This window comes from Pongo abelii, chromosome 10 (genome assembly GCF_028885655.2).
Source record: "Pongo abelii isolate AG06213 chromosome 10, NHGRI_mPonAbe1-v2.0_pri, whole genome shotgun sequence".
In the NCBI taxonomy this organism is placed as follows: domain Eukaryota; kingdom Metazoa; phylum Chordata; class Mammalia; order Primates; family Hominidae; genus Pongo; species Pongo abelii.
In genome coordinates this window covers 123,238,519-123,260,248 of record NC_071995.2, presented here as the reverse complement: position 1 = coordinate 123,260,248, position 21,730 = coordinate 123,238,519, and the positions used below count along the sequence as shown (strand labels likewise).

General features: G+C 59.3%; 1 protein-coding gene across 50 annotated transcripts in view; it reads left to right on the top strand.

Annotated features, from left to right (window-relative positions):
• The window catches only part of NCOR2 (nuclear receptor corepressor 2), a 247,317-nt gene that overhangs the window by 175,667 nt on the left and 49,920 nt on the right, over nucleotides 1–21,730 (top strand). For all 50 annotated transcript variants that reach the window (XM_063712304.1, XM_063712300.1, XM_063712303.1 and 47 more), the window contains 2 exons: nucleotides 10,271–10,413; nucleotides 17,820–17,967. In XM_063712304.1, the coding sequence (XP_063568374.1) occupies nucleotides 10,271–10,413; nucleotides 17,820–17,967 (291 nt within the window). The remainder of the gene's footprint in view (nucleotides 1–10,270; nucleotides 10,414–17,819; nucleotides 17,968–21,730) is intronic.

Here is a 21,730-nt window from a genome sequence, read left to right as displayed (position 1 = left end):
CACTCTCTGTCTCTGTGGATTGGTCTGTTCTGGGCGTTTCCAATGAATGGAATCCTACAGTGTGTGGCCTTTTGTCTGGCTCCTTTCTGGGAGCATGATGGTTCTGAGGTTCATCTGAGTAGCTTTGTATGGCTGAATAATATTCCATCACCTGCACGGACCACATTTTGTCGGTCGTTCATCTCTTGGGGGATGTGCGGGTTGTTTCCATGTGGCTGTTGTGAAGAGTGCTGCTGTGAGCATTTGTGTAAAATTGTATGAGATTTTTAATCACACGTGAGTCCCTGGGATCTCAGCCTGTTGGCTGGGAGATTGCCCAGAGCACCCACCCATCGGAGGACTCCGCGTGGACATCCCCAAACGGCCAGCCCAGGGTCCCACCGCCTCTCCATCCCTTCTCGTGTCTCCTGTTGTCGTTACCACCTCCTTACCGGTGACCACCCCCCACCCCCCGACCCCCGCCCATTGCCTGAGAACTGGGAAGACAGTGCCTGCCCTCTGTTTGCCTTCTGGAAGGGCAGATCCGGAGGCTGGGAGGACGGCTGGGGATGACTCACCGGCGGAGAGGATCCCGTGTCCTACCATCTCAAGGTTGGGTCCTCAGTGATGACAGTGAGCTCATCCTGGGTCCTGCCCATGGAGACGACAGTGAGAGTCCCCTGGGGGGCCGTGCATGCGGAGGCCCAGCTCAGTGACATTTGTAATAATGCCGTGAGCAGCAGCGTGTTCGTCTGCCGTGAATTACAGCAATCTGGACAATTACTGCTCAGGGTGGCTGCTAATGGCTGTGTGTTCCACGCGATGGCAGGAGGGAGCGGGGGTGGGGCGGGGAGACAGGTGCTGGCAGTCCCCAGCAACTCCTCCATAGGGGGTCGGGGTGGAGAAGCTAGGAAGGTTCTGGAGCCCCCACCCAGAAAACCAAGAGTTAGGAAAAGGGACTGGAGAAGTGACTATTGCTGAGGCAGATGGTCTCCGCCCATCCTTTACCCATCATTTCAGCAACATAGTGCCTCACTGTCTGTGTGGCAGGAGCACTCAGGAATGAGCCAGCCCCACCCCTCCCTCGTGGAGCCTGGGCAGATAAGCAGCCAGGTTTCCCCAGGGCCTTCGGACCGCAGCCTGCCTGAAGCCTCTGGAAGACTTTAGCAGCATGGCCCTGGAGGATGAGCAGCAGAGGGGCCCCATCCCTAGGGAGAAACCAGGTCTCAACCCCTGGATGTTTCAGCTGTGTGACTTCAGGCAAGTCAGCCAACCTCTCTGTGCCTCAGTTTCTTCATCTGTACAGTGGGATTCAAGGAGCGCCCACTGTATGTTTCCTGTGGCTGCCATAATAAAGGGTCACGAACTGGGTGGCTTAAAATAAATGTATTCTGTCACTGTTCTGGAGGCCAGAAGTCCAAGTTGAAGGCATCCAAGAGGCTGCATTCCCTCCAGAGGCTCTGGGGAGGAGCCTGCCTTGCCTCCCCCAGCCCCTGGCGCCTGCCTGCAGCCTTGGCAGTCCTTGGCTCATGACCACGTCCCTCCAGGCTCTGCCTTTGTCTTTGTGTGCCTTTCTCCCTGCGTGTCTCTGTCCACGTTTTCCTCCTCTTACAAGGACCCACCCCAATCCAGTATGACCCCACGTTGACTTGATCACATCTGCAAACATCCTTTTTCCAAATAAGGTCACATTCATAGGTTCTGGTGGACACAAAATGTTGGGGGGATGCTCTCCAACCCAGCACACCCACCTTCATGGGGTTTTGGTGAAAGTACACGGAATTGCCGAGGGCAGTGCCGCCCGGGGCATACCGACCTCCCCATCACTTTGTAGCTACAAGCAGCTCCTTAGCCCCCTGACCGTGGCCTGGCCCATCTGTTTCACCCTCAGTTACCATCGTTCTCTCAGATGAGGCAGGGATGCTACCTCCCAGGGGCACCTTAAAGACGGAGCGAGCCACATAGGAACAGTCCTTGCTATACAGTAGGCACTCAGAAATGGCAGGCCGTCAGCTTAGGGCACAGTCTCCAGACCCTGCTCCCTAGCTTTGGATGCCAGCTGTGCCTCCTGCAGAGTCTGACCCTGAGCAGGTGCCTGCACTTTGGGGCCTCGGCCCCCCACCACCTCTGTCTTCGCCCCGGGGATGGGGTTCGGAGGTTAAGTCACCTGCCAAGCAAATGTACAGTGACAATTGGAGGAACTGCCATGGTGCTGGGGGCCACCAGTCAGAGGGCTCCCCCGAGGAAGGAGCTGACACCCAGAGCATGAAGTAATAGTGAATATCACCCAGTAACACCGTGGAGCCCATCCTGCATGCTGGGTACTGCTGGAAGCTTTGTGTGTATGAAGTCACTTTATCTCTACCAGCCTGACTAGGAGGCAGGCGCTGCTAATACTTCTGTTATTCAAATGAGGAAACCGAGGCCTAGAGAGGCTTAGTGAGCAGCCTAGGGTCACACAGCTGTGAAGTGGTAGAGCTGGGATTTGAACCCAGGCACTCTACTTGCAGAGTAGGAATGGGGTTGGCGTGAGAGCTGAACAGGTTAGTCCATGGGCCAAGCTGTTGACCAGATAACAAAGGCAGGACAGGCATGTACAAAGGCCCCATGGCAGGGGCAGTGTGGCCCCGTGAGAAGTGGTTGAATCCTGGAAGGTAGAGGGGCCACCGGGAGCCTGGCCTTGCCAGCATGGGATGGAGTTTAGCTATTACTCTAGAGCGTGGGAGGCCATTGGGGAGGGGCTGGGGACACGACGGCCATAGGGTTTCTGGTGGGCAAGTGAGCAACTTCCCTTCTTGTGTGCACGGGGCTGTGGCTGCCTGCCCTGGGGCTTGTGCTGCCTGAGGACCGAGAATGTTCAGGAGGCAGCTTCCCCAGGAACCGGGCAGCTCCGGGGAGCTGGCCGCCTGCCCTCGGGCCCAGCGCCACATGGGGAAGGAGGGGCAGGGCAGCAGCAGGGCTGGGATGAGGGACTCGGTTCCCCTGGGAAAGGTCAGCCTGGCCTGGCTTGGAAGCCCGACCCAGCTGTGCAAGAGGCCCGAGGCTCTGCTGGCAGCTCCTCCAGGCCCCAGCCCTCTTCTCTGGCGGGCAGAGAACCTGCTGTGGAGGGGGTGGGGAGGCTCCCGGTCACACCATTGTCACACCATTCTAGACCGGGAGTAGACTCTGGCCCGCCTCCGGGCCACCAGTCCTTCCCAGCCTCCAGGGAGCGGCCAACAGTGGGAGGATGTGCGAGACCAGGCCCTGGTGGCTCCCGGTAAGCCCGGGCAGACCCCAGAGACCTCCCCCAGGACTCCAGCTGCCTTGTCTAGTGGCCTTGCCACTTCTCACAGGAGTGAGGCAGGAACCACCCACTGTTGTGCACATGGGCTGGCCTGACGGGCTTTTATGGATGAAGCGTCTAAGGCATGGGAAGGGGAGGAGTGAGCCCCCAGCCCTGGAGCCTGGAGAGCAGGACCTCCTCCACTACATGTCCACTGGGAAAGCCTTGGGCTGTGCCCACCATGGGCCCCCCAAAAGAGGAGCGCCTGTGTGCTTGGCCACACAAAGCTGCCAGAGCTTACAGTGGGGTGGGCGGGCCAGTAGGCAGTGCTGCTGCTCCTGGGTTTGGGTCTGCCCGGCTACTTCCTAGTGCAGCTGTCCGTCAGGGCCCAGCAGGAGGCAACACTTGGGGCGTGTGACTCAGGAAGGGTGGTATACCAGGCAGGGACGGTGCGGTGCCTCGGGGCTCGTGTCCAAGGAGACTGTCACCACGTGTGGTCTGGAGAGAGACCACTAGGGGAGGGTGCATGTCTGGGGCTGGTTGGCCTCCCGGCCGGATATGTGAGAAACAGTCTGTTGTGATGGTTTGGAAGGAGGAAAAAGTTGGGGTTTCTGCAGGAACTTGGGGTACAGCCAGACACAGGGGCAGGGTCTGGACCACACTCTTGCTCCTGTCAGCACCCTTGAAGATGAAATCAGGCATCGACAAGCCCCCCTTCCCTCCTGGGGGAGACCCATGAATCCGCATCCACATGGCTCCTGACTCAGGGAAGGAGCACCTGGCGGTTGATGTGGTAGTAATGATGCCTGTCGTCACGTGGCGCGGCTGGTGCTCACGAGCAAGGCAGGCCCTCCACACGCGTGTGTACACACGCATGCATACACACGATTTCTGCTTTGCGCAGGAGAAGACCAAGGCCAGAGGGAGAGCCAGTGCTCACCCAGCCCACTGCGGTGGACACAGGGCATGGGGTGGGCTGTCTGATCCCCCAGGCTGGCTTCCCGCTTTGTTCTGCTCTGTAGGAAAACGTGACATTGAAAGGTGTAACGTGGCACTTCCGGAAATGGTAGGCGAGACAGCGCCAGGTCGTACGCAGGTGACTTTATTTCATCTTAATGAGTCTGGGTTTTTTTGAGAGCTGGGAGAAGACGTAGCTTTTTCACATCGTACCTATGATTTACGGGTATAATTGCTGATGCGGAGGCTAAGGCAGATAGCGAGGCTGATTTTTGAAAGAGTAGATGGAGAGAAAAGAGTGGGGAGGTGCAAGTCCAGGTGTGATGTTATCCAGCCAACATCCTGATGGGATTTCAGGATGGCAGGAGTTCGGGAAGTCCTGACAAGGCACGCAGGAGTGCCCGGCCTGTCAAGGGTGTCAATGCGGAGGCACCGTCCCTGTGGAACCCCCCCAGGGCTTGGGGTTTCTGAAATGAGGAAGTGGCATGACTCAGGCCCAAGACAGCTGGGTTCTTTCCCTCCCAACTTTGATAGGGTTTTAGGCAGAACATAATGAGTTTCTCGGGGAAAATGGCAGGTGGGGGGCGGTGGTCGATGCACCCCTCTGGCAGGCAGCCTGTGAGTCTTCATGGAAGGGGTGGAAACGTCAAGGCTGGAGGTGACTGGCTGGGGTGGGGAGAGCGAGTGTGTTTTCAGGGTTAGGGGCTGACTTCCAGAGAAAACAGCTGCAACATCCCCAGATGCAGGTGGGCGGTGGTGTGGTCCCCTCGGAGTCCTAGCTGCGGGTGCAGGTTTGCAGACCCTTGGAGAAAAGCAGCTTGGAGGTATCTGAGCAGCGGCGCAGGCCTCCCTGAGGGCCAGAGCACCTGAGCCGAGGAGGCTGAGTCCTGGCCCCCATGAGAACAGCTCGTCACGGGCCCCCGGGTAGCATGTGGGACGCTGCCCCATGGGTGCCCACAGCAGGATTAGCCCAGCGGAGCCCCAAGCACCCACTCCTGTGGCCGCCGGGCCCCTGCGCCGGGCTCTCCACTCTGCGTCTGTGACTCAGACCTCCTGGCTGGACTTCCTGCCTTGCTGAATTTCACTTCCTAGTTCCTGCCTCCTGACTCTTCAGAACGAAACTCCTTCCTTAGAAATTAGAAGTGGGGTCGGGGAATCCAGACCACAGGGCATGGTGGCAGAATCTGCCATCTCTGCCCTGGCACAGAGTGTGGGGGGGGGGTGTGCCTGGGTGTCAAGGGGGATACCCTAGCCTCTTTTGGGAGGGTTCGGGGCCCCCTGCAGACCTAAACCCACGGCCCCCTCTTCCTTTGCAAGCTCCTTACCAGGGACCCAGACGGGTGGCAAAGATGCCCAGGGTGCTCAGCAGGCCCCAGACACGTGCGGATGAGCAGTGGAACGAGGGAGCTAATTTCAGAGGCGGTGAAAGCTATGAAGATGATCAAACCCCAGGATGGCAGGGCGACGGGGGGGTCACTTTGGAGCAGTGGGCAAAGAAGGCTTCTCTGAGGAGCTATCACTTGAGCCAAGACCAGAGGGAGGACAAGGCATATCCGTGAGAAAACCCGTGGAGGCAGCAGGAGCAGCTGGTGCAAAGGCACTGGGGCACACAGGAGTGACCCAGGGAGAGGCTGGGCGGGTTCATGGAGCTGGCTCCTAAGGGTCACCTGGGCCGTGCTAGGGCCTTTGGATTTTATTCCAAGAGCTTCATGTGGTCACTGGAAGATTTTAAGCAGAGGAATGATTTCACGGGGTTGGCATCCTTAAAAGTGCACGGAGACCCTCCCCTGCAGAGGGCAGAGGGGCAGGACTCAGGTGGAGAGGCCCAGATCCCTGATGTGATTGAGGTTTGTTGCCCTCCCCTGGCATCGTGCCCCAGGATGAGGGCTGGGGGTGCAGGGACATTCCAGAGACGCCTTCTGCTCCCCAGGTTTTTAGGGGGCAGGATGGAAGGGCTGGGAGTTAAAGGGAAAAGCAGGTTAATGATCCCAGAGTCAGGGAAGTCGGTCGTGACCTGAATCTAGGATCCAAAGTTCAGCTCAGTTAACTTTCAACCTCCTGGGAGGCTCCCCAGCATTTCCCACAGTGTTCCTTCATGGCTGCAGGGGCTCTCGGAGGAGGACGAAAGGGGCAGCTGTGGTCCCGAGACCCCCCAGCAGCAGAGGGCCCTTTGCGGACCCCAAATCCCCAAACCCTTCCCCCTCCCCTAAATGGTTGGAGGTCTCATGTGCACCCTGCAAAGGCTCCTCAAATCCGGGGCTCCCTCCGGAATGCGAGGCTAGCCCTGCCCACCCACAGCCCCCGACAGAGGGCTCGGTCGGCCTCGGCAGCATCAGGCCAGGCAGGGGGCAGAGCTCAGGTGGAACTGACACGGAGGGTGGGGGGACGGGCGGCGGGGGATGATGGCGGAAGAAGCTGTTTGCTCCCCGTCTGCCGGGGGTGGAGAAGCTCTGTTTTTCTGGAACCCTCATCTGTTCTTACCACTGCTGACGCCGCCACCGCCGCGGATGGGGAGAGAGGGAGGGGGAGCCAGTGCCAAGTTGGCCCGCCCCTTGTGAACCTGGGCCTCTGCCACGCTCCCCCGCCCGCCTGCCCGCCCGCCGCGAGCCTCCGTCTGGAGGTCACATTCAGTCCTGCCGCGTCTCGCTGGGTCAGGCAGCAGGAAGATCAGAGCTGAGCCCGGCTGCGGGGGACACGGCTGCCCTGCTGGGCCTGGGTCCTTGGATTTTGCCCGGCCCGGGGGTCTGTGGGCTCTGGCCGGCATTGCTCGCTGAGCGTCCGCACTGGGCACATTGGTGCTGGAGGAGCTCGGCACGCTGCGCCCTGGTGATACCTGGCCCAGGGGCGCCCCACACGCACCACTGACAACTTCCCGCCACCCACCACCCTCGGGGAAGGGCACCTCGCGCGCCCACAGCGGCTTGGGGACGGCGTCAGAGGTGGCAGCGGCCGCTGGAGGAGCCCCGGGCCACCACAGGCAGGCGGGCTTGTGAGGAGCTGCCTCCCGCCCCTCTCGAGCCAGCCTCCGCCCGCCGCGTCCCTCCCTCCCTCCCTCCCTCCCTCCCTCACCGTGGGACGAAGAAGGATGTGAGGCTGAGCTGAGCCGCCAGCAGACGCCAGCCAGCAGCCTCGCAGAGCCGACCGCGGCCGCCCAGCCTGCCGGCCCACTTCTCTGGGCCCGCTCCCGCTCCCCGGGGCATCTTCCCAGCCCTATGTTTCCGGAGAACTTGGCCGAGGGGGAGACGCGAATGAGAGGATGTGAGTGAGTGGTCCTGGGGAGGGGATGGGGGACTGCGGGTGCAGGGACAGGGACCGCAACGTGGCCATCTGGGATTTGAGGCTGGGCAGCTGGGGCAGCTGGGGAGTCGGAGTTCTGGGCCCCTGGAGTGGATGGGGGTCCCAGCCCATCCTTTCCCCCATGCCCCCTCCTCTCTCTCCCTGCTGGGCTGAAGCTCTCCTGGAAGCAGGGGTGGGACCTGGATCTGTGCCTGGGAAGATCTGTGATGCTGTGTGCACAGGGGGTCTCTCCAAGTGGACGGGGGCTTCAAGCTGGGTCTGGCGGGGTGGGCTCCAAGGCACGGTGGGGTGGAAAGTCCATCTCTGTGCCCGGCACCCTCTGCCTGAGCTTCCCAGAACAGGAATCAGAGGAAGCCAGTGCCAGCCTGCCCCTACCCCGCAGCCCTGGCCGGCACTAATGGGACACCCACTCTGGCCCCTCACAGGGCAGTTAAGGAAACTGAGGCCGGAGAGCAGAAGGGCTGGCTGAGACTGCTGGCGAGCTCTGGCCAGGCGCCCGGGTGACTCTGCCCAGCTCCTTTGGGAGCCGTATGTTTTCAGGAAGGGCTGGGTGACCCCCACCTCCATCCCCTCTCCTCTGCCCTCAACCCACTCCCACTGCCCCCATGATCGGAGTTAATTAGGGTCCCCAGCCCCCAGCCAGGCTCCTAGCCACCTCCTTATTTATTGACTGAGTTTGGAAATGTCAACCTCCCCAGCGTTGTTGGGCCACCCCCCCACCCGCCCCCTCGGTTCTCCATGCCCACCCCACCAGGCAGGCCCAGATGGGAGACCCGCCCCCTCTCACCCTCTCCCACCCGGGTGCCGGGCCTGTGATCCCTCTGGCCCGGCGTGTTTGCCTGGGCTCTCTTGGCCCCGGCCGCGGAAATATAAATAAACGCGCGGCCCCGTCCGCCAGGTTCTGGAAGTGGCAGCTGCTGCTGGCGCGGGCGGAGGGAAAGGTCAGGGGCCGGGTGCCACTTGATCCCACGCCCCGGCCCTCCCCTTCTGCGCCTGTCCTTGAGGAACCCTGAGGAGCGGGCTGTGAGGCCACGTGGCTCCCAGGGCCACAGCAGGCGAGCAGGTGGCCTGTCAGTCAGTGCCACCCCCACGCCACGGGGGCTAGAGGACCCAGAGGGCAGGAAGACTGGGGCCCCACGCCCGCGTTGCCCCCCTTGGCTGGTCCTCTAAGCTTGGGTGAGTTGGCAGGACCCTCTGAACCGAGATTTCCCCCTCCTGGGGATGGGAAAATGGTCACAGCCGTGACAGCAAGGATGAGACGGAACCAAGTCTTTGAAGGGCTTTGCAAACTCTGTGTGTCACTTAGCCATGCCATGGGCTGATGTGTTGATGTTTCTGCTGCTATTTTATTTGCATTAGAGCCTTGTGTGTAGCAGGCAGGCAGGCAGCACGTGGGTGGGTGGGTGGATGGATGGATGGATGGATGGATGGATGGATGGATGGATGGATGAATGAATGAATGAAAATACCAACACAGACGGCTGCCCCTCGGCTCCCCAACCTCTGAACAATTTTAGCTGGAGCTTGGCTTGCAGCTTGATTTGATTCAAGGAAAATGGTCAAAACCTTCATTATGGGAAATCCTTCATTAAAGTCCTTACAAGTGTATCTCCAGCTCAGGGAGGCTGCCATGTCCCGAGCTACATGATTCAGCCTTGGGGCCTGCTGCCCTGGAGGGGCACCCTCTTGCCGCACAGCCCTCTAGGCCAGGAGCACTCCCTGTCTCTCCCACAGCCCTGGGAAAGTGGGCAGGCCCTACCTGCATGGACTGGCTGGGCCACACAAGGTCACGCCGCTGGAGACACAGGCATAAATATAGAGCTGCCTGGCCTGTGCCTGTGTGTGCCGCAGCTCGCGGGGCAGACGGGCCGAGACCGGGGGCTTGGCTTCCCAGGCACTGCCTCCGGTGCAGCAGGGGCTGTGTTTCTGCCGAGCCTGGTGTTTGTGGCCTTGAAACTAGAAGCTGGGGGAGGCGGCATGCTCTGGTTCTGGCCTGAGACCTGGTGATGGAGGGAACTTTTTCTGCCAATTCCTGGAGGGTCTCTTCCCACAGCAGGAGGTCTGTGAGGCTGAGAGAACCTCCTGGTGGTGCGGATTGGGGTTTGGGAGCAAATTCCAGCTGCCCAACCAGGCCTGGTGGGCCCCGAGTCCCGAGTGGGCCTTTAGGTGCCCTTAGGGAGTTTGGGCCCCGGAGGTGCCCCAGTTAACTTGGGCCTGGAGGCTCCTGGCCCCAGCTCATCCCCACCCTGACCTCCACCCTCCCGTCCCCTGCTCACCACGTCCCTTCCTTTCACTGGGCCGGTGTGGCCGGAAAACAACCCGTCTCCCGAGGCCTCGCCTGCAGCTGTGAGCGAGTGTCAGGGCTGGGTCACGTCGGCCGGGCCCTCCGCCCAGCAGGAGAGGTGGGGCCTGGGCAGAGGCTGTGTGTTCTGGATATTCACAGCCCTCCGCCCCCAGACTCCTGCGTGGTGGCCTCGGTGGGGCTTCACCTGTCGCTTTTGGCTCCTCCAGCCCAGGCCTTTCCCATGCATCCTGGCCTGGAGTCAAGTGACTGAGAAACCAGACCCCAGAGGCCAGGCCTGCCACCCTCTAGTACCTTCCCCGCCAGGGGACACGTGGCCCATCACTGTCTCTTCTTCCAGAGGTCCTGGGCCTGAGCAGGGAGCCCCAGGCTGGGTTTCTGCTCCAGGCCCGTTTGCCCCCCAGGCCATGGATGCAGGCCCCCTCTGCGTGCCGGGCCTGGCCTCCTCTCACTGCCCTCCTCTCCTGAGACAGGTCTCCTGGAACACGGCCGCAACTGGTCGGCCATCGCCCGGATGGTGGGCTCCAAGACTGTGTCGCAGTGTAAGAACTTCTACTTCAACTACAAGAAGAGGCAGAACCTCGATGAGATCTTGCAGCAGCACAAGCTGAAGATGGTGAGTCCCCAGTCGCGCTGCGCCGCGCCTCCAGGGGGCTGGGAGGGGAGCCCAGACCACCTCAGGAGACGTCTCTGCACCCCAGGAGGTGTGGGCCAGGGAGGGGCTATTATGCCGCCTTGTTAGAACTCAGCTTCTGGGGGTTCAAGCCCGGGAGTACCCCAAGATGGCCGCAGGCGGCAGTGCTGCTGTGAGTGTCCCTGCCTTGGAGACGGGCCGGGCCAGGCTGCCCTCCACCCCCACCCCGCACCCCACTCCGCTCAGACAGACACCTCTGGGGGCCCTCAGCCCTGGCTCAGGATGTGGGGGAAGGAGTGCGGTGGACCAGACTGACTCAGCCAGGAATTCGGGCTGTCAGCACGTTGGAATGAGGACCCGGAGGCAAATGGGTCCTGAGCGAGCAGCTCCCCCGCCCCATTTGACCTCACAGCTTTAGGGCTGCCGTGGCTGGGGAGGGACAGGTCTGCGGGCGGGGGTGGACGTCTCAGCCCCAGCATCCTGGAGGGCTTGAGGCAGGCCACTGGAGGCTGAGACCCTTCCCTCCTCCACAAGCACAGAAGGTGCAGGCTCGCCTCGCCGAGCGTGTAAATGGCCTCTGAGGAGCAGCCGCTTCTTCCACAGCTGTTTCTGGGAATTGAGGAGCATTTTGGGGAGACCTCTGCTGCCTTCCCTCTCTCCTTCCCTTCCTCCCTCCTTTCTCCCTCTTTGACACACTTGCCAAGCATTGTCCCCTTTTTGGAGCTGGGGAAACTGAGGCTTAACCAGGCTCATGTGCGACTGAATTGGGATTTGCACCCACAGTTATGAGATCAGCACCCACGCTCTTCATCGCTAGGCTGCGTGTTTCCTCATCGATACAGATGCACTGAGGGAGGGGTTGCATAGCTGCCCTCCCCCAGGACTACTCCTGCCCCCGCCACTCCCCAACCATGACATCAGGCTGCTTTGTGCCTGGGTGTAAAGTGTGTGCAGTGGGTTCCGGGCAGGCCGTGCTGAATTGCTCTCTCCGTGCAACCTGCCGAGGCCCAGAGAGGGTGAGCAGGCTGTGAGGTCACACAGCCTGCGGTGGGAGGACCAGGTATAGCCTCCCCCTGTTTGAACTCCACCCAAGCCCCGTGCAGAATTTAAGGACATCCTTCCACCCTCCCGAGTGGGTTCTTAGTGAGTCATGTGTGCGCGCGGCTGCTGGTGGCTCCGGGACCGAGGGGGCACGGTCCCACGGCCCTGTGGTCAGGGCTGAGATCCACCCTCTGGCCTCAGGGAGGCCCCTCCCCGTCACTTCCAGTTAAGCAGTGCCCCACATGCCCTCCACATTGGCCCCTGGGATTTGTCCCCAGAGCTCAGGGCTTCAGGCAGCGCCTTCTTCTTCTGGATGCTTCGGGCCTTCTGGTTGGGTGTGGAGGCAGGCACCACATCTGGCTGAATGTGCAGAACCCTGTCCCTAACACTTGCTGAAGTCCCCTGTGGCAAAGAGGGCCGGAGCCAGAGCAGCCTGGGGGCGCAGAAGGGGGCCTGGGCCGGGAGATGGTGTGGGCCATTGATTCTGTCAGCCAGGTCTGGAGTCTGAGGTGGTTCATCCAGGATGACTCGGGGGCAGGGCTTTGGCCCTGAGCATCTCCCCAGGCACAAAAAGGGCCTCCTGCTTTCTCCCCAAGCCGTCCTTTCTCTTTCTCTCTCCTCCCCCCGCCTCTCCCCTAACCCCGCCTCCCCGCTCCGGGGCCCCCTCTGCCTGTCTTCCTCACCCCACGACCCCCCTGCAGCCTGCTGCCACACAGCCTGGCTTTCCAGGCTTCCACAGGGTGTGGCCCCACTGTACCCCTAGAGACTCCAAAACCTGAGAGTGGCTTGGAGGACCAGAGACTCCAGCATAGTGAACCGTCCCATTAGGCCCAGGGCGAGACTGGGGTCAAGGCCCAGCTTGTGGATTTGGGCACCCCTGTGACCTTGGGCAGTGAATTCAGCCTTCTAAGCCTCAGTTTCCCCATCTGTAAAATAGGAGAATAACAGTTGTTATCCAAGAGGTCCTATGAGGAGTGAACGAGTGATTACCTGTGAGGTCCTTAGTGCCTGCCAGAGGGGCAGCGCTCCGGGAGGGCGACCTGCCCTAGTTACTTTTACTGCTGTGGTTATTGTTATTTTATCTGGATGCCATCTACCCCCTTCTCAGGGCCACCTGAGGCCCTCTCTTTTTCTTTTTTTTTTTTTTTTTTGAGTTGGAAGGTTTTATTAGACTAGGAGATTTGTGGGAGGTATGAGCACTGGGCCAAGGTGGCACGGGCCATGCTTAAGGCACCCTGTTGGGTGTGGTGACTACCAGTGAAGCCGCTGGCATGGATGAACACGCAGCCAGAGATCCCACTGACGAGGGCCCCTCTTGAACGTGCGTGCAGGCACAGCCACAGTGTGCTGTGGATTGGGAGCAGGGACTGGGCCCAGGAGACCTGAGTTTGAATGTAGGCTCTGCCACCTACCAGCTGTGTGGCCTTGGGGAAGTGACCTGTGCGCTCTGTGCCTCAGTTTCCCCATCTGTGAAATGGGGACAATAATGGAACCCACTTCAAAGGGCTGTTGTGGGAATGCACTGGGTGGCTGCCTACAGAGTGCTTGGAACGCGGCCTGTTATGCCCCAGGCACTCTGCTAGTGAGAGCTGTGATGGTGCTGATGGTGGCGCACTCACGATTGATTGATTCATTCATTCATCCATTCATTCAAAGAGGCATTCCAGAAGGATGGTGCAGAGCAGGGCTTTGGAGCTGATGGCTTTGTACCCCGGCTCTGCCGCTTAGTGACTGGGTCCAAGGATACTGGGCTTCACCTCTCCGTGCCTCAGTTTCCACCTCTGTAAAATGGGGATAAGAATGGGACACAGTCATAGGGCTGTTGAAGAACAAGTGTGTTTCTTTTTGTAAAGGGTGGTGCCTGGTCCTTGGTCAGCCCTCAATAAGCATCCAGTATTATCCTCACTGTCCATTCAGCAGCCCCATATTGAGCGCCTGCTGTATCCCAGGGAAGCAATGGCAGCTGCCCTGAGGACAGAGACATGGATGGGGTTTTCCTGCTGGGCTGTGGAGCTGACACTTCGTTAGTGGACCGTGGAGGGAGTGGGGGCTGCATTGAAGGATTCTGAGCTGAGACTCAGCCCCCATCCAGGGCTGGACTCAAGGTGGGTCGTCCTAGTGTCGATGAAAGTGATTCTGATCCGAATGACACAGTCAAAGCTGATAAAGAAGGTGGCCCTTCTGTCCCCTGACGCTGAAGACTCTGGAGGCGTGGACAGGAGAGGACCCTGAGATCCAGGTTGGGACCTGGATGAGAATGAGTGATTCGGGAGTGTGGGGCTGGTTCTCGCTCCTGGCCGACCTCGAAGGAGCACCCTCATATCAAGGACTGCAGAGAAAGCGGAGCAGATGTAGGGACCCACCACAGGAAGTGGGGCTCAGGCCAGGCCATCCATCTTGACAGTGGCCGTTCTTCGTGCAGTGGTGAGCTCCCCGTCGCTGCAGTATGCAAGCAGGTCTCACCAGGAGAGGTGCCACTGAACCTGGTGACCTCCACCTCCTGCCCCTCCCCTGTGCCTTTCAGTCCCAGGGAGGAAGGCATATCCCTGTGAATCCTAACGCAGTAACAGCCACCTCTGGCTGCTGGCCCAGCCCTATCTGGAGTACAGAAAGACATGTCACCCTTGGCCAGAGAAGGAAGGAGTGGGGAAGCAGAGGGTCAGCGGGTGTCCCCTCCCACCTTGCACCAGGTCTGGCCCGAGTGTGGCTGCAGGCGACGTCAGCAGGAAGCAGGATCCGGCGGCCGGGCGGGCGGGGCATGTCCCGGAGTTATGTAACACTTGGCATCAGTGTCTTCTACGAGATTTCCCTCCCCCTCCTTATGGCCGAAGGTTACCCTTTTCTCCCATCTGTGAATTCAGGCCCCTGGGGCTCGGCTTCCACGTTCCTCAGTCTCTGTCCGCCTCAGCCTTGGCCCGGCCCCGCCTTGTTTTCTGCTGTTAATCTCTTCTACCTGAGGCTGCACAGGCCTGCAGAGAGGTGGTCCGGCCACGAAGTGTTTGAACCTGGCCTGCGTTCAAATCTGAGCTCCTCAACTCATGAGCTTTGTGGTCTTGGGCAAGTGTCTTTGCCTCTCTGAGCCATTGTCTCCGTCTATCAGGTTCATTCATCTAAAGACATAGTTACAGAGCGTCTGTTCTGTGCCAGACACTGTTTCAGGTATGGTGGGAATACAGCAGAGGAGAAAGATCCCAGCCCTTGAGGAGCTGGTACGAGAGACAGGTTCACACACTCAATTTCAGAATGGAGTCTGAAGATGCTATGAGAAAAATGTAGTAGAAAGTGATTGATGGTGGGGGTGGGAGGGATGAGCTAATGATGGAGTGATCAGGGAAGACCTCTCTGATGTCTGAGCTAAGGCCCGAAGGAGGTGAGGAAGTGAGTTATGCAGATATCTGGGGGAAGGGTGTCCAGGCAAGGGAACAGCCAGTGCAGAGGCCCTGTAGCTGGGGCAGCGAGCCCGGAGGGCAGTGTGTTTCTAGCACAGTCCCTGAGGAGGGGAGAGGGGAGAGCAGCTTGGAGAGGCAGGCAGGGTCCAGGGCTGGATCACACAGGGCCATATGGTTGGGGGGAGGACTTGGGGATTGTATCCAGGTGTTGGAGAGTTTGAAGCAGGGGGTGGCATGCCCTGATTTGCAGAGCAGCTGTGCAGGTGCAATAAATAAATACCAGAAACCGCTTGGCGCATAGTAGGTGCTTAATAAACGTCAGCCGTAATGATTGATGCCATCACCAGCATCTCCTATTCTACACACACCTCCTGATCCCGTGGTACTGGACCATGTGTATAAGGATTAACTGTAACTCCTGGGACTCTCTCTGAGACCCAGCTTTGTGGGGATTCAGGGTGTTGGCACCATCCCCGCCCACTGCCTCAGAGACCCACGCCGCCCCCCGCAGAGAGACCTTGCACTCCAGGATGGTGGGTGCCACGACCAGGCTGACCGGAGACCCCTGTTCCCTGCGAGACTCTGAGCGTCTCCCACGTCCCAGCCACCGCCCGGGCAGCTCAGGGCACCCAGCCCTGAGTCTTTCCTGAGCCTGTGTCTGCCAAAAATAGATTCGGGAAGCAGGGGGAGCCCTCGGCCGCAGCCGCAGAACCCACATGCCACCACTTTCTCAGGCCGCCACAGGCTCGAACTCTCCTGGGAGAGGCTCAGGATTCAGGGCAGTGCTGGGAGTGGTCCCAGGACGTGTGCGGGGTTGCAGAGCTGGGCATCCCTGTGGGCCCTGTGGGCACTGGCAGGGGCAGGGCTGTGGCCCTTTGGCCAACTGTTGGTGACGGAAACCGTGACTAACGGACGAGCAGACATTTCCCTTTTCCTCCCTGCGTTCCAAGCGGCTGTGCTCAGAGGAACCCTGTTCGCTCAGGAAGAAGGCAGGACAGGAAGTGATCCCACTCTCTGCCTGCGGCTGGGGCTTAGAGCCCGAGACCCCCTCTCCTCCGCTCCGTGAGGCCCAGCTCCAGCCTGGCCACGGTGAAGTGCTAGGGTGGGCAGGGCCCACCTGGCATTTGCCCAAGAGCAGGCTATGTGGTCTGGACATCAGCAGCTTTTTCTTGGAATCTGGGTGCACCAGCGCAGGGGGTTGTGTGATTCCCCCTGGCTGCTGCAAGGGAGTACCACAGACCGGTGGCTTCAAACAACAGAGATGTATTCTCTTCCAATTCTGGAGGCTGGACGTCTGGAACCAAAGTGTCCACAGGGCTGTGCTCACGTTCAAGGCTGCAGGGGAGCCTCTTCCATCTTCCAGCGACTGCTGGCAGTTCGTGACATTCCTTGGCTTGTGGCTGCATCCCTCCACATGTGCCTCCACTGCTACAGGGCCTTCGTGTCCCTGAGTCCGTGTTTCCCTCTTCTTCCAAGGCTGTCAGTCCTGTTGGATTTAGGGCCCACCCCACTCCAATGTGGTGTCATCTTAACTAATGACATCTGCAGGATCCTGTTTCTAAATAAGGTCTGAGGTTCTGGGTTGATGTGAACTTTGAGCGACACCATTCAACCCAGTACAGGGCTCTTGGCTGAGAGCTGCGGGCACCTCCAGGTGTGGTGGAGGGCCCACCTCTTTCTCAGCAACCCCAGAGGTATCAGGCTGCCGCCCCTCCTGTCACACCAGGCTGTGGTGGGCACCCCCCAGTGTCTTTCCAGTCCCCCTGGGAGTCCCCAGTCACTTCGGGATGCTGCCTCCACGATACCCCTGCTCTCTGCTGTCTATGTGTTCAAGACCACAAAGGCTGGCCTTTCACAGTTGCTCAGCAAGTCAGTCAACAAACACTTTCTGACCTCTGCCTGGCTCAGCATGGGGACAAAGAGACATCCACCCCAGTGAGCTACAAAGACGAGCGGTTTGATGATGGTGCCTAAGCTGGGGGAAGAAGGGTGGGCTCTGTGTGTGAGGAGCTGGGGTTCCCAGGAGCAGGGCGCGGTGCGGGGAAAGTGGAGGCCCCACGATGAGGGCTTCTTTCCATTCCTGGACACACCCGGCATGTTCCCCACACGGGGGCCTTTGCACCTGTGACTCCCTGCACCTGCCACTCTCGTCCAGAGCCTGGCCTGGCCCATTCCCTCTGCCGTCAAATCTTGGCTCAAATGTCACTTCCTTGCAGAAGCCCTTCCGGACTGTTCTGTCCAGAGGAGCCCCTGCCCCTGTGCTCCTTGTTCCACCCTGTTTCACCCGTGCGACCCTCTGAGTGCTGCCCTTGTGCTCCTTGTCCCACCCCATTTCACCCACACGACCCTCTGATCCTCTGAGTGCTGCTTCTGTGTGAGGAGCATGTTGCTGGTCTCCCCAATGGCAGGGCAGCCTCCAAGGGCAGGACCTTGTCTACCCCGTGCCTTGTGTCCCCACAGCCCTGGTATGCAGAGCCAGGCACACAGTAGGTGTTCTGTAAAGGTTCAGGGAATGAAACGCGAGCTTCCCAGGCTGGCCTGTCCCCCGGGGACAGGTGAGACTTGCATAGCAAGGAAAAGCTTCCTGTATTCATTCACTCCACGTGTGCCGATGAAGCTGACACGGTGTCCCCAGGAGGCGTGGTCACTCGCTCTGACTAGGAGAGTCCTGGGCAATGTCAGGCAGGTTCTCTTGTGCTCAGGAAGGATGTCAAGGTGGCTGAGGGGCCAGCCTGTACCCAGAGTGTATCTGGGGCTCAATGGGAGAATAAAGCCCCCGATAAAAATAAACCCTGGCACGCTTGGCTGCCGAGGTGGGATGTGAAGGGGACGGTCACTCTCATTGCCACATGGCCGGGATCACTGCCCTTTGCACCTGCGGCGAGGCCCCAGGCATGGGGAGTCCCCGAGCTGACAGCCCAGGCCCCAGTCCTGATCTGCTGCTTCCCTGTGCCCCAGGAGAAGGAGAGGAACGCGCGGAGGAAGAAGAAGAAAGCCCCGGCGGCGGCCAGCGAGGAGGCTGCGTTCCCGCCCGTGGTGGAGGATGAGGAGATGGAGGCGTCGGGCGTGAGCGGAAACGAGGAGGAGATGGTGGAGGAGGCTGAAGGTGAGGGCTGGCACGGCTTGGTGGTGGCTGGCAGCTGTGGGTCCGAGCTCTGAGGGAGGGCATAGCGGGAACTGATCCCGGCAGCCTCCTCTCCCCTGAGTCATCTGGGTCCTCCTTAGAAGGGGCCTCAACTCCCTGGAAGGTGCGGGCCTAACTTGCCAGAAACTCACCAGTAATGGGCACAAAGATGATGGCCACAACAATACTGAGAATAATCAGCTTCTCTGGGAGCCCCAAGCCTCACTCAGCTCTTCTGACGCCCATGAGTTCAGTCTTATGCTTGGGTGACCGGACGTCCAGGCCAGCCCTGTGGGTGCCTGCTGTCTTTCACCCCATCCAGTGTCACAGTTTAGAAAAAAATTTACTTTGGAAAAGTTTTTTTTTTTTTTTTTTTCAGACGGAGTCCTGCTCTGTCGCCCAGGCTGGAGTGCAGTGACGTGATCACGGCTCACTGTAACCTCTGCCTCTCAGGTTCAAGCGATTCTCCCACCTCAGCCTCCTGAGTAGCTGGGATTAGAGGAGCCCGCCGCCACACCCTTCTAATTTTTGTATTTTTAGTAGAGATGGGGTTTCGCCATGTTGGTCAGGCTGGTCTCAAACTCTTGACCTCAGGTGATCTGCCCACCTTGGCCTCCCAAAGTGCTGGAATTACAGGTGTGAGTCACCACGCCAGGCCCGAAAATTATTTTTTGACCAGAACTCTTTTACAAGGTAACCAGTATAAATAGAACCTATCTGTCAGTCGGTAAATATTGTAAAAGTTATATAGTTATTTTCAGTGCCTCCTTTTACTCCCAAGTGTCCCTATTTGGGTGATAAATAATTCAGTCCCCTTCTTTGGTGTCCCCGTTTTCTATATGGGGAAACTGAGGCTCGGGCACTTAAAGGTCTGGGCCCAGGTGCCCCAGGTACCACAGAGTGTGTTGTTTGCACCAGCTGTAGACTAGACAAATGCCCCACACGATGGCGTAAAGCTGTCGTGTGCGTGGTGCTGGTAGGTCTCCCCCAGTCCCCTCAAATGCAGGACTGTGACCACCTGAGCTGTGTGTTGTCCAGGGCTCCGGATAACACACGGCTCAACTTTGTTATCAGTGTTTATAGACCTGGGAACTGAACACTGGCTGCCCACACCTGGCCCTGCACTCTCGGTCACGAGTTCATCCACCTTCGACCCCCACCCTGTGCCTCTTTTTCCCTGTCAAAGAGGAAGCCGGGGGTCTAGACTGCTCCCCTGTGGCGTGACCAAAGGCCCCTGGAGGACCCCAGCCCTTCTCTGCTGAGTGTCCCTGACTCTCTTTTCTGACTCTGAAGGAGAAACAAGCAGCCCAGCAGAGCCCAAGTCCTTGGTGAATTCAACCTTCCTTCCTCCTGCCCCGTCTGGGGTCCTTCTTGTTGTTCCTGTCCTCTCTCCCTTTCTACCTTTGAACGCCCTGGCTTCTCCCTGGAAGAAGGTGCAAGTCACCTCCTGGTTCCGTAAGCCCAGCCTGCAGAGAAATCCAGGCTCCTCCAGCCCGCAGTGTTCCACCAGCCCGAATCCCCGCTCCCCGCTGAAAATGGGCAACTGGGCCCTTGGGTGACTGTCATCTCAAGTTGGGGGCAGGTCAGGGACACTGAGTCTGGCGTCCCCACCAGCTTTGGGTCTCTCTGACCCAAGTTGGCCAGAAGCCTGGCCAGTGTCTGATAGAAGGAAGGCCTGGGCCGCAAGTCCCTTGGGTCATCCCATTTTGGGTCATCCCATTTTGGGTCCTGGGTCTGTAGCCAGGACAAGAGAAGACCCCGGGAGCAGAAACCCAGTCCCCTCTAAATATCCCTCCAGTGTCTGAATGGGCGGGATACAGGCTTGGTGGGAACATTTTAAGAAGCCAAGCCGTGGCCACACATTAAAACCGGAGCAGACGCTGCCCAGGACTGTGTGGTAATGACCCCCGCATCGCTTGCAGAGCTTACGTAGCCCCGTAGGGATGGGGAGGGGCATGCTCTGCTGGGTGGGGGAGGAGGGAGGGCTGAGGTGGCTGGAGCTGAGGCTTCTGTGACAACACGGTAGTCTTCCGTGGCTGCTCTGAGAGCTCGGGGACGGCAGGTCAGAGGCCCTGATTAAGCCTCCTGGTGTCCAGGGTGTACCCCATCTTAAGGACGAGGAGACTGAGGCCAGAGGAGAGGAGAACCCCTCTCATGGGGTGTCCCAGCACATAGCCGGTAGGCTCGGGGTCTGCCAGCCCAGCCAGCGCACACTGCGTGACCTGTCTCTTGTGCTCAGGATGGGGAGGTGAGGCAGGTGCTGGGTTGGAGCCTGAGGTTGCCCTGCCTGAATCTCCCCGGAGACCCATCCAGCCCCAGCGGCACTGCAGGCCCCTCCCCGGGGGCGGTGGAAAGCGCCTTGTTGCATCTGGGCTGGAAATACACCAGCGCAGGGCTGGGAGTGATACCCTGGCCCAGTGGTTTCTCCAGTAATAATAATAATATCCTCATAGTGAACGAAGCCGTGCTGTTCTCTGCATTTTACAGATAGGGAGACTGGGGCATGGCGGGGTTATCCAAGGCGCATTTGGTGACCGGGGTTCAAACCCAGGCAGCCTGGTACTGGGGACCTCCAGGCAGAAAGGAAAGGAGGCCATCTGGTGGTGTGTTTTTATTTTTTATTTCTGGTGGTTTTTTTGTTGCTCTTGTTAAGCACCTACTATGTGTCAGGCACTGCACAAAGCACTTCACCTGGATTCTAGGGCAGCGGTGGCAGGGTGTTCCCTGGGATTTGTTAGAAGTGCTGATTCTTGGGCCCCAGTCCACACGTACTGAATCAGAAACCTTTGGGGCATAGCGCAGCCACCTGCATTGTCACAAGCCCTTGGAGTGCTTCTCATACAGGCTGCTGCCCCAGACCCTGTTGATAACCGTGAGACCAAGATGTTAACTGCCCATTTTGTAGATGAACAAACTGAGACCCAGAGGTTTCATCCCTGGTCCTGGGGCCCTCAGCGTTGGCCTCCCAGCGTCCCGTACTCTAGCTGTGGAAGGAAGGGAATGACATTGCTGAAGTCAACAGGCAGAGGGAGGCCAGGGGTTAGGGACTCAGGAAGCTGGGCTCAGTGCTCTCCCCTCCACAGCGTATTCTTGGGCAAGCTGATTAACCTGTCTGCCTCAATTTCCTCATCTGCACATGACAGTTGATGGTCCCAGTCTTAGAGGTCTTAAAGGAGTCGTGTGTGAAGAACTTGGCACGGAGCCCAGCCTGCACGCAGCCAGCGTTGCTGTCGTTGCTATTGTTTCTAAAAAGGGTGGCCTCTGCTCTGGGGCCTGAAGGGAGGTGAGAAGCAGGAGAGACTGGGGGATTGGTGGGGGGCAATGAAGGCTGAAGAGGCCCCAGCAGCCCCAAAAGCCTCTCACTGTAACCTTGTCCACCCCTGAGGTCAGCACCTCCCACTCCAGGCATCCTGGGAACCTGGTTCCACCAGGAGGCTGATGACTTAGGGCAAGGACACCCAGAGTGGCTGAAGCTCACTTTTCACCCTGAACAACCCCATTATTGGCTGGCCTTGAACAGGCAGTTGGACCAGCCTGCGCAGGGCTATTGCGGGTCACCTGTGGCCACTGGCCAGAGCCCGGAGGGAGAGGGCTCATCGGTCCAAGGAGAAGGGCAGTCGGGGCAGGAGAGCGAGCAGCAGCGAGGCCTCACTGCTGTGCACCGGACTTCAGGCCCCTCTTGGCCACGTTGCCTCCTCCCTCCCCTCCCACTACTTGGTGCCACCTCACTTCTAACTCTTCTCTG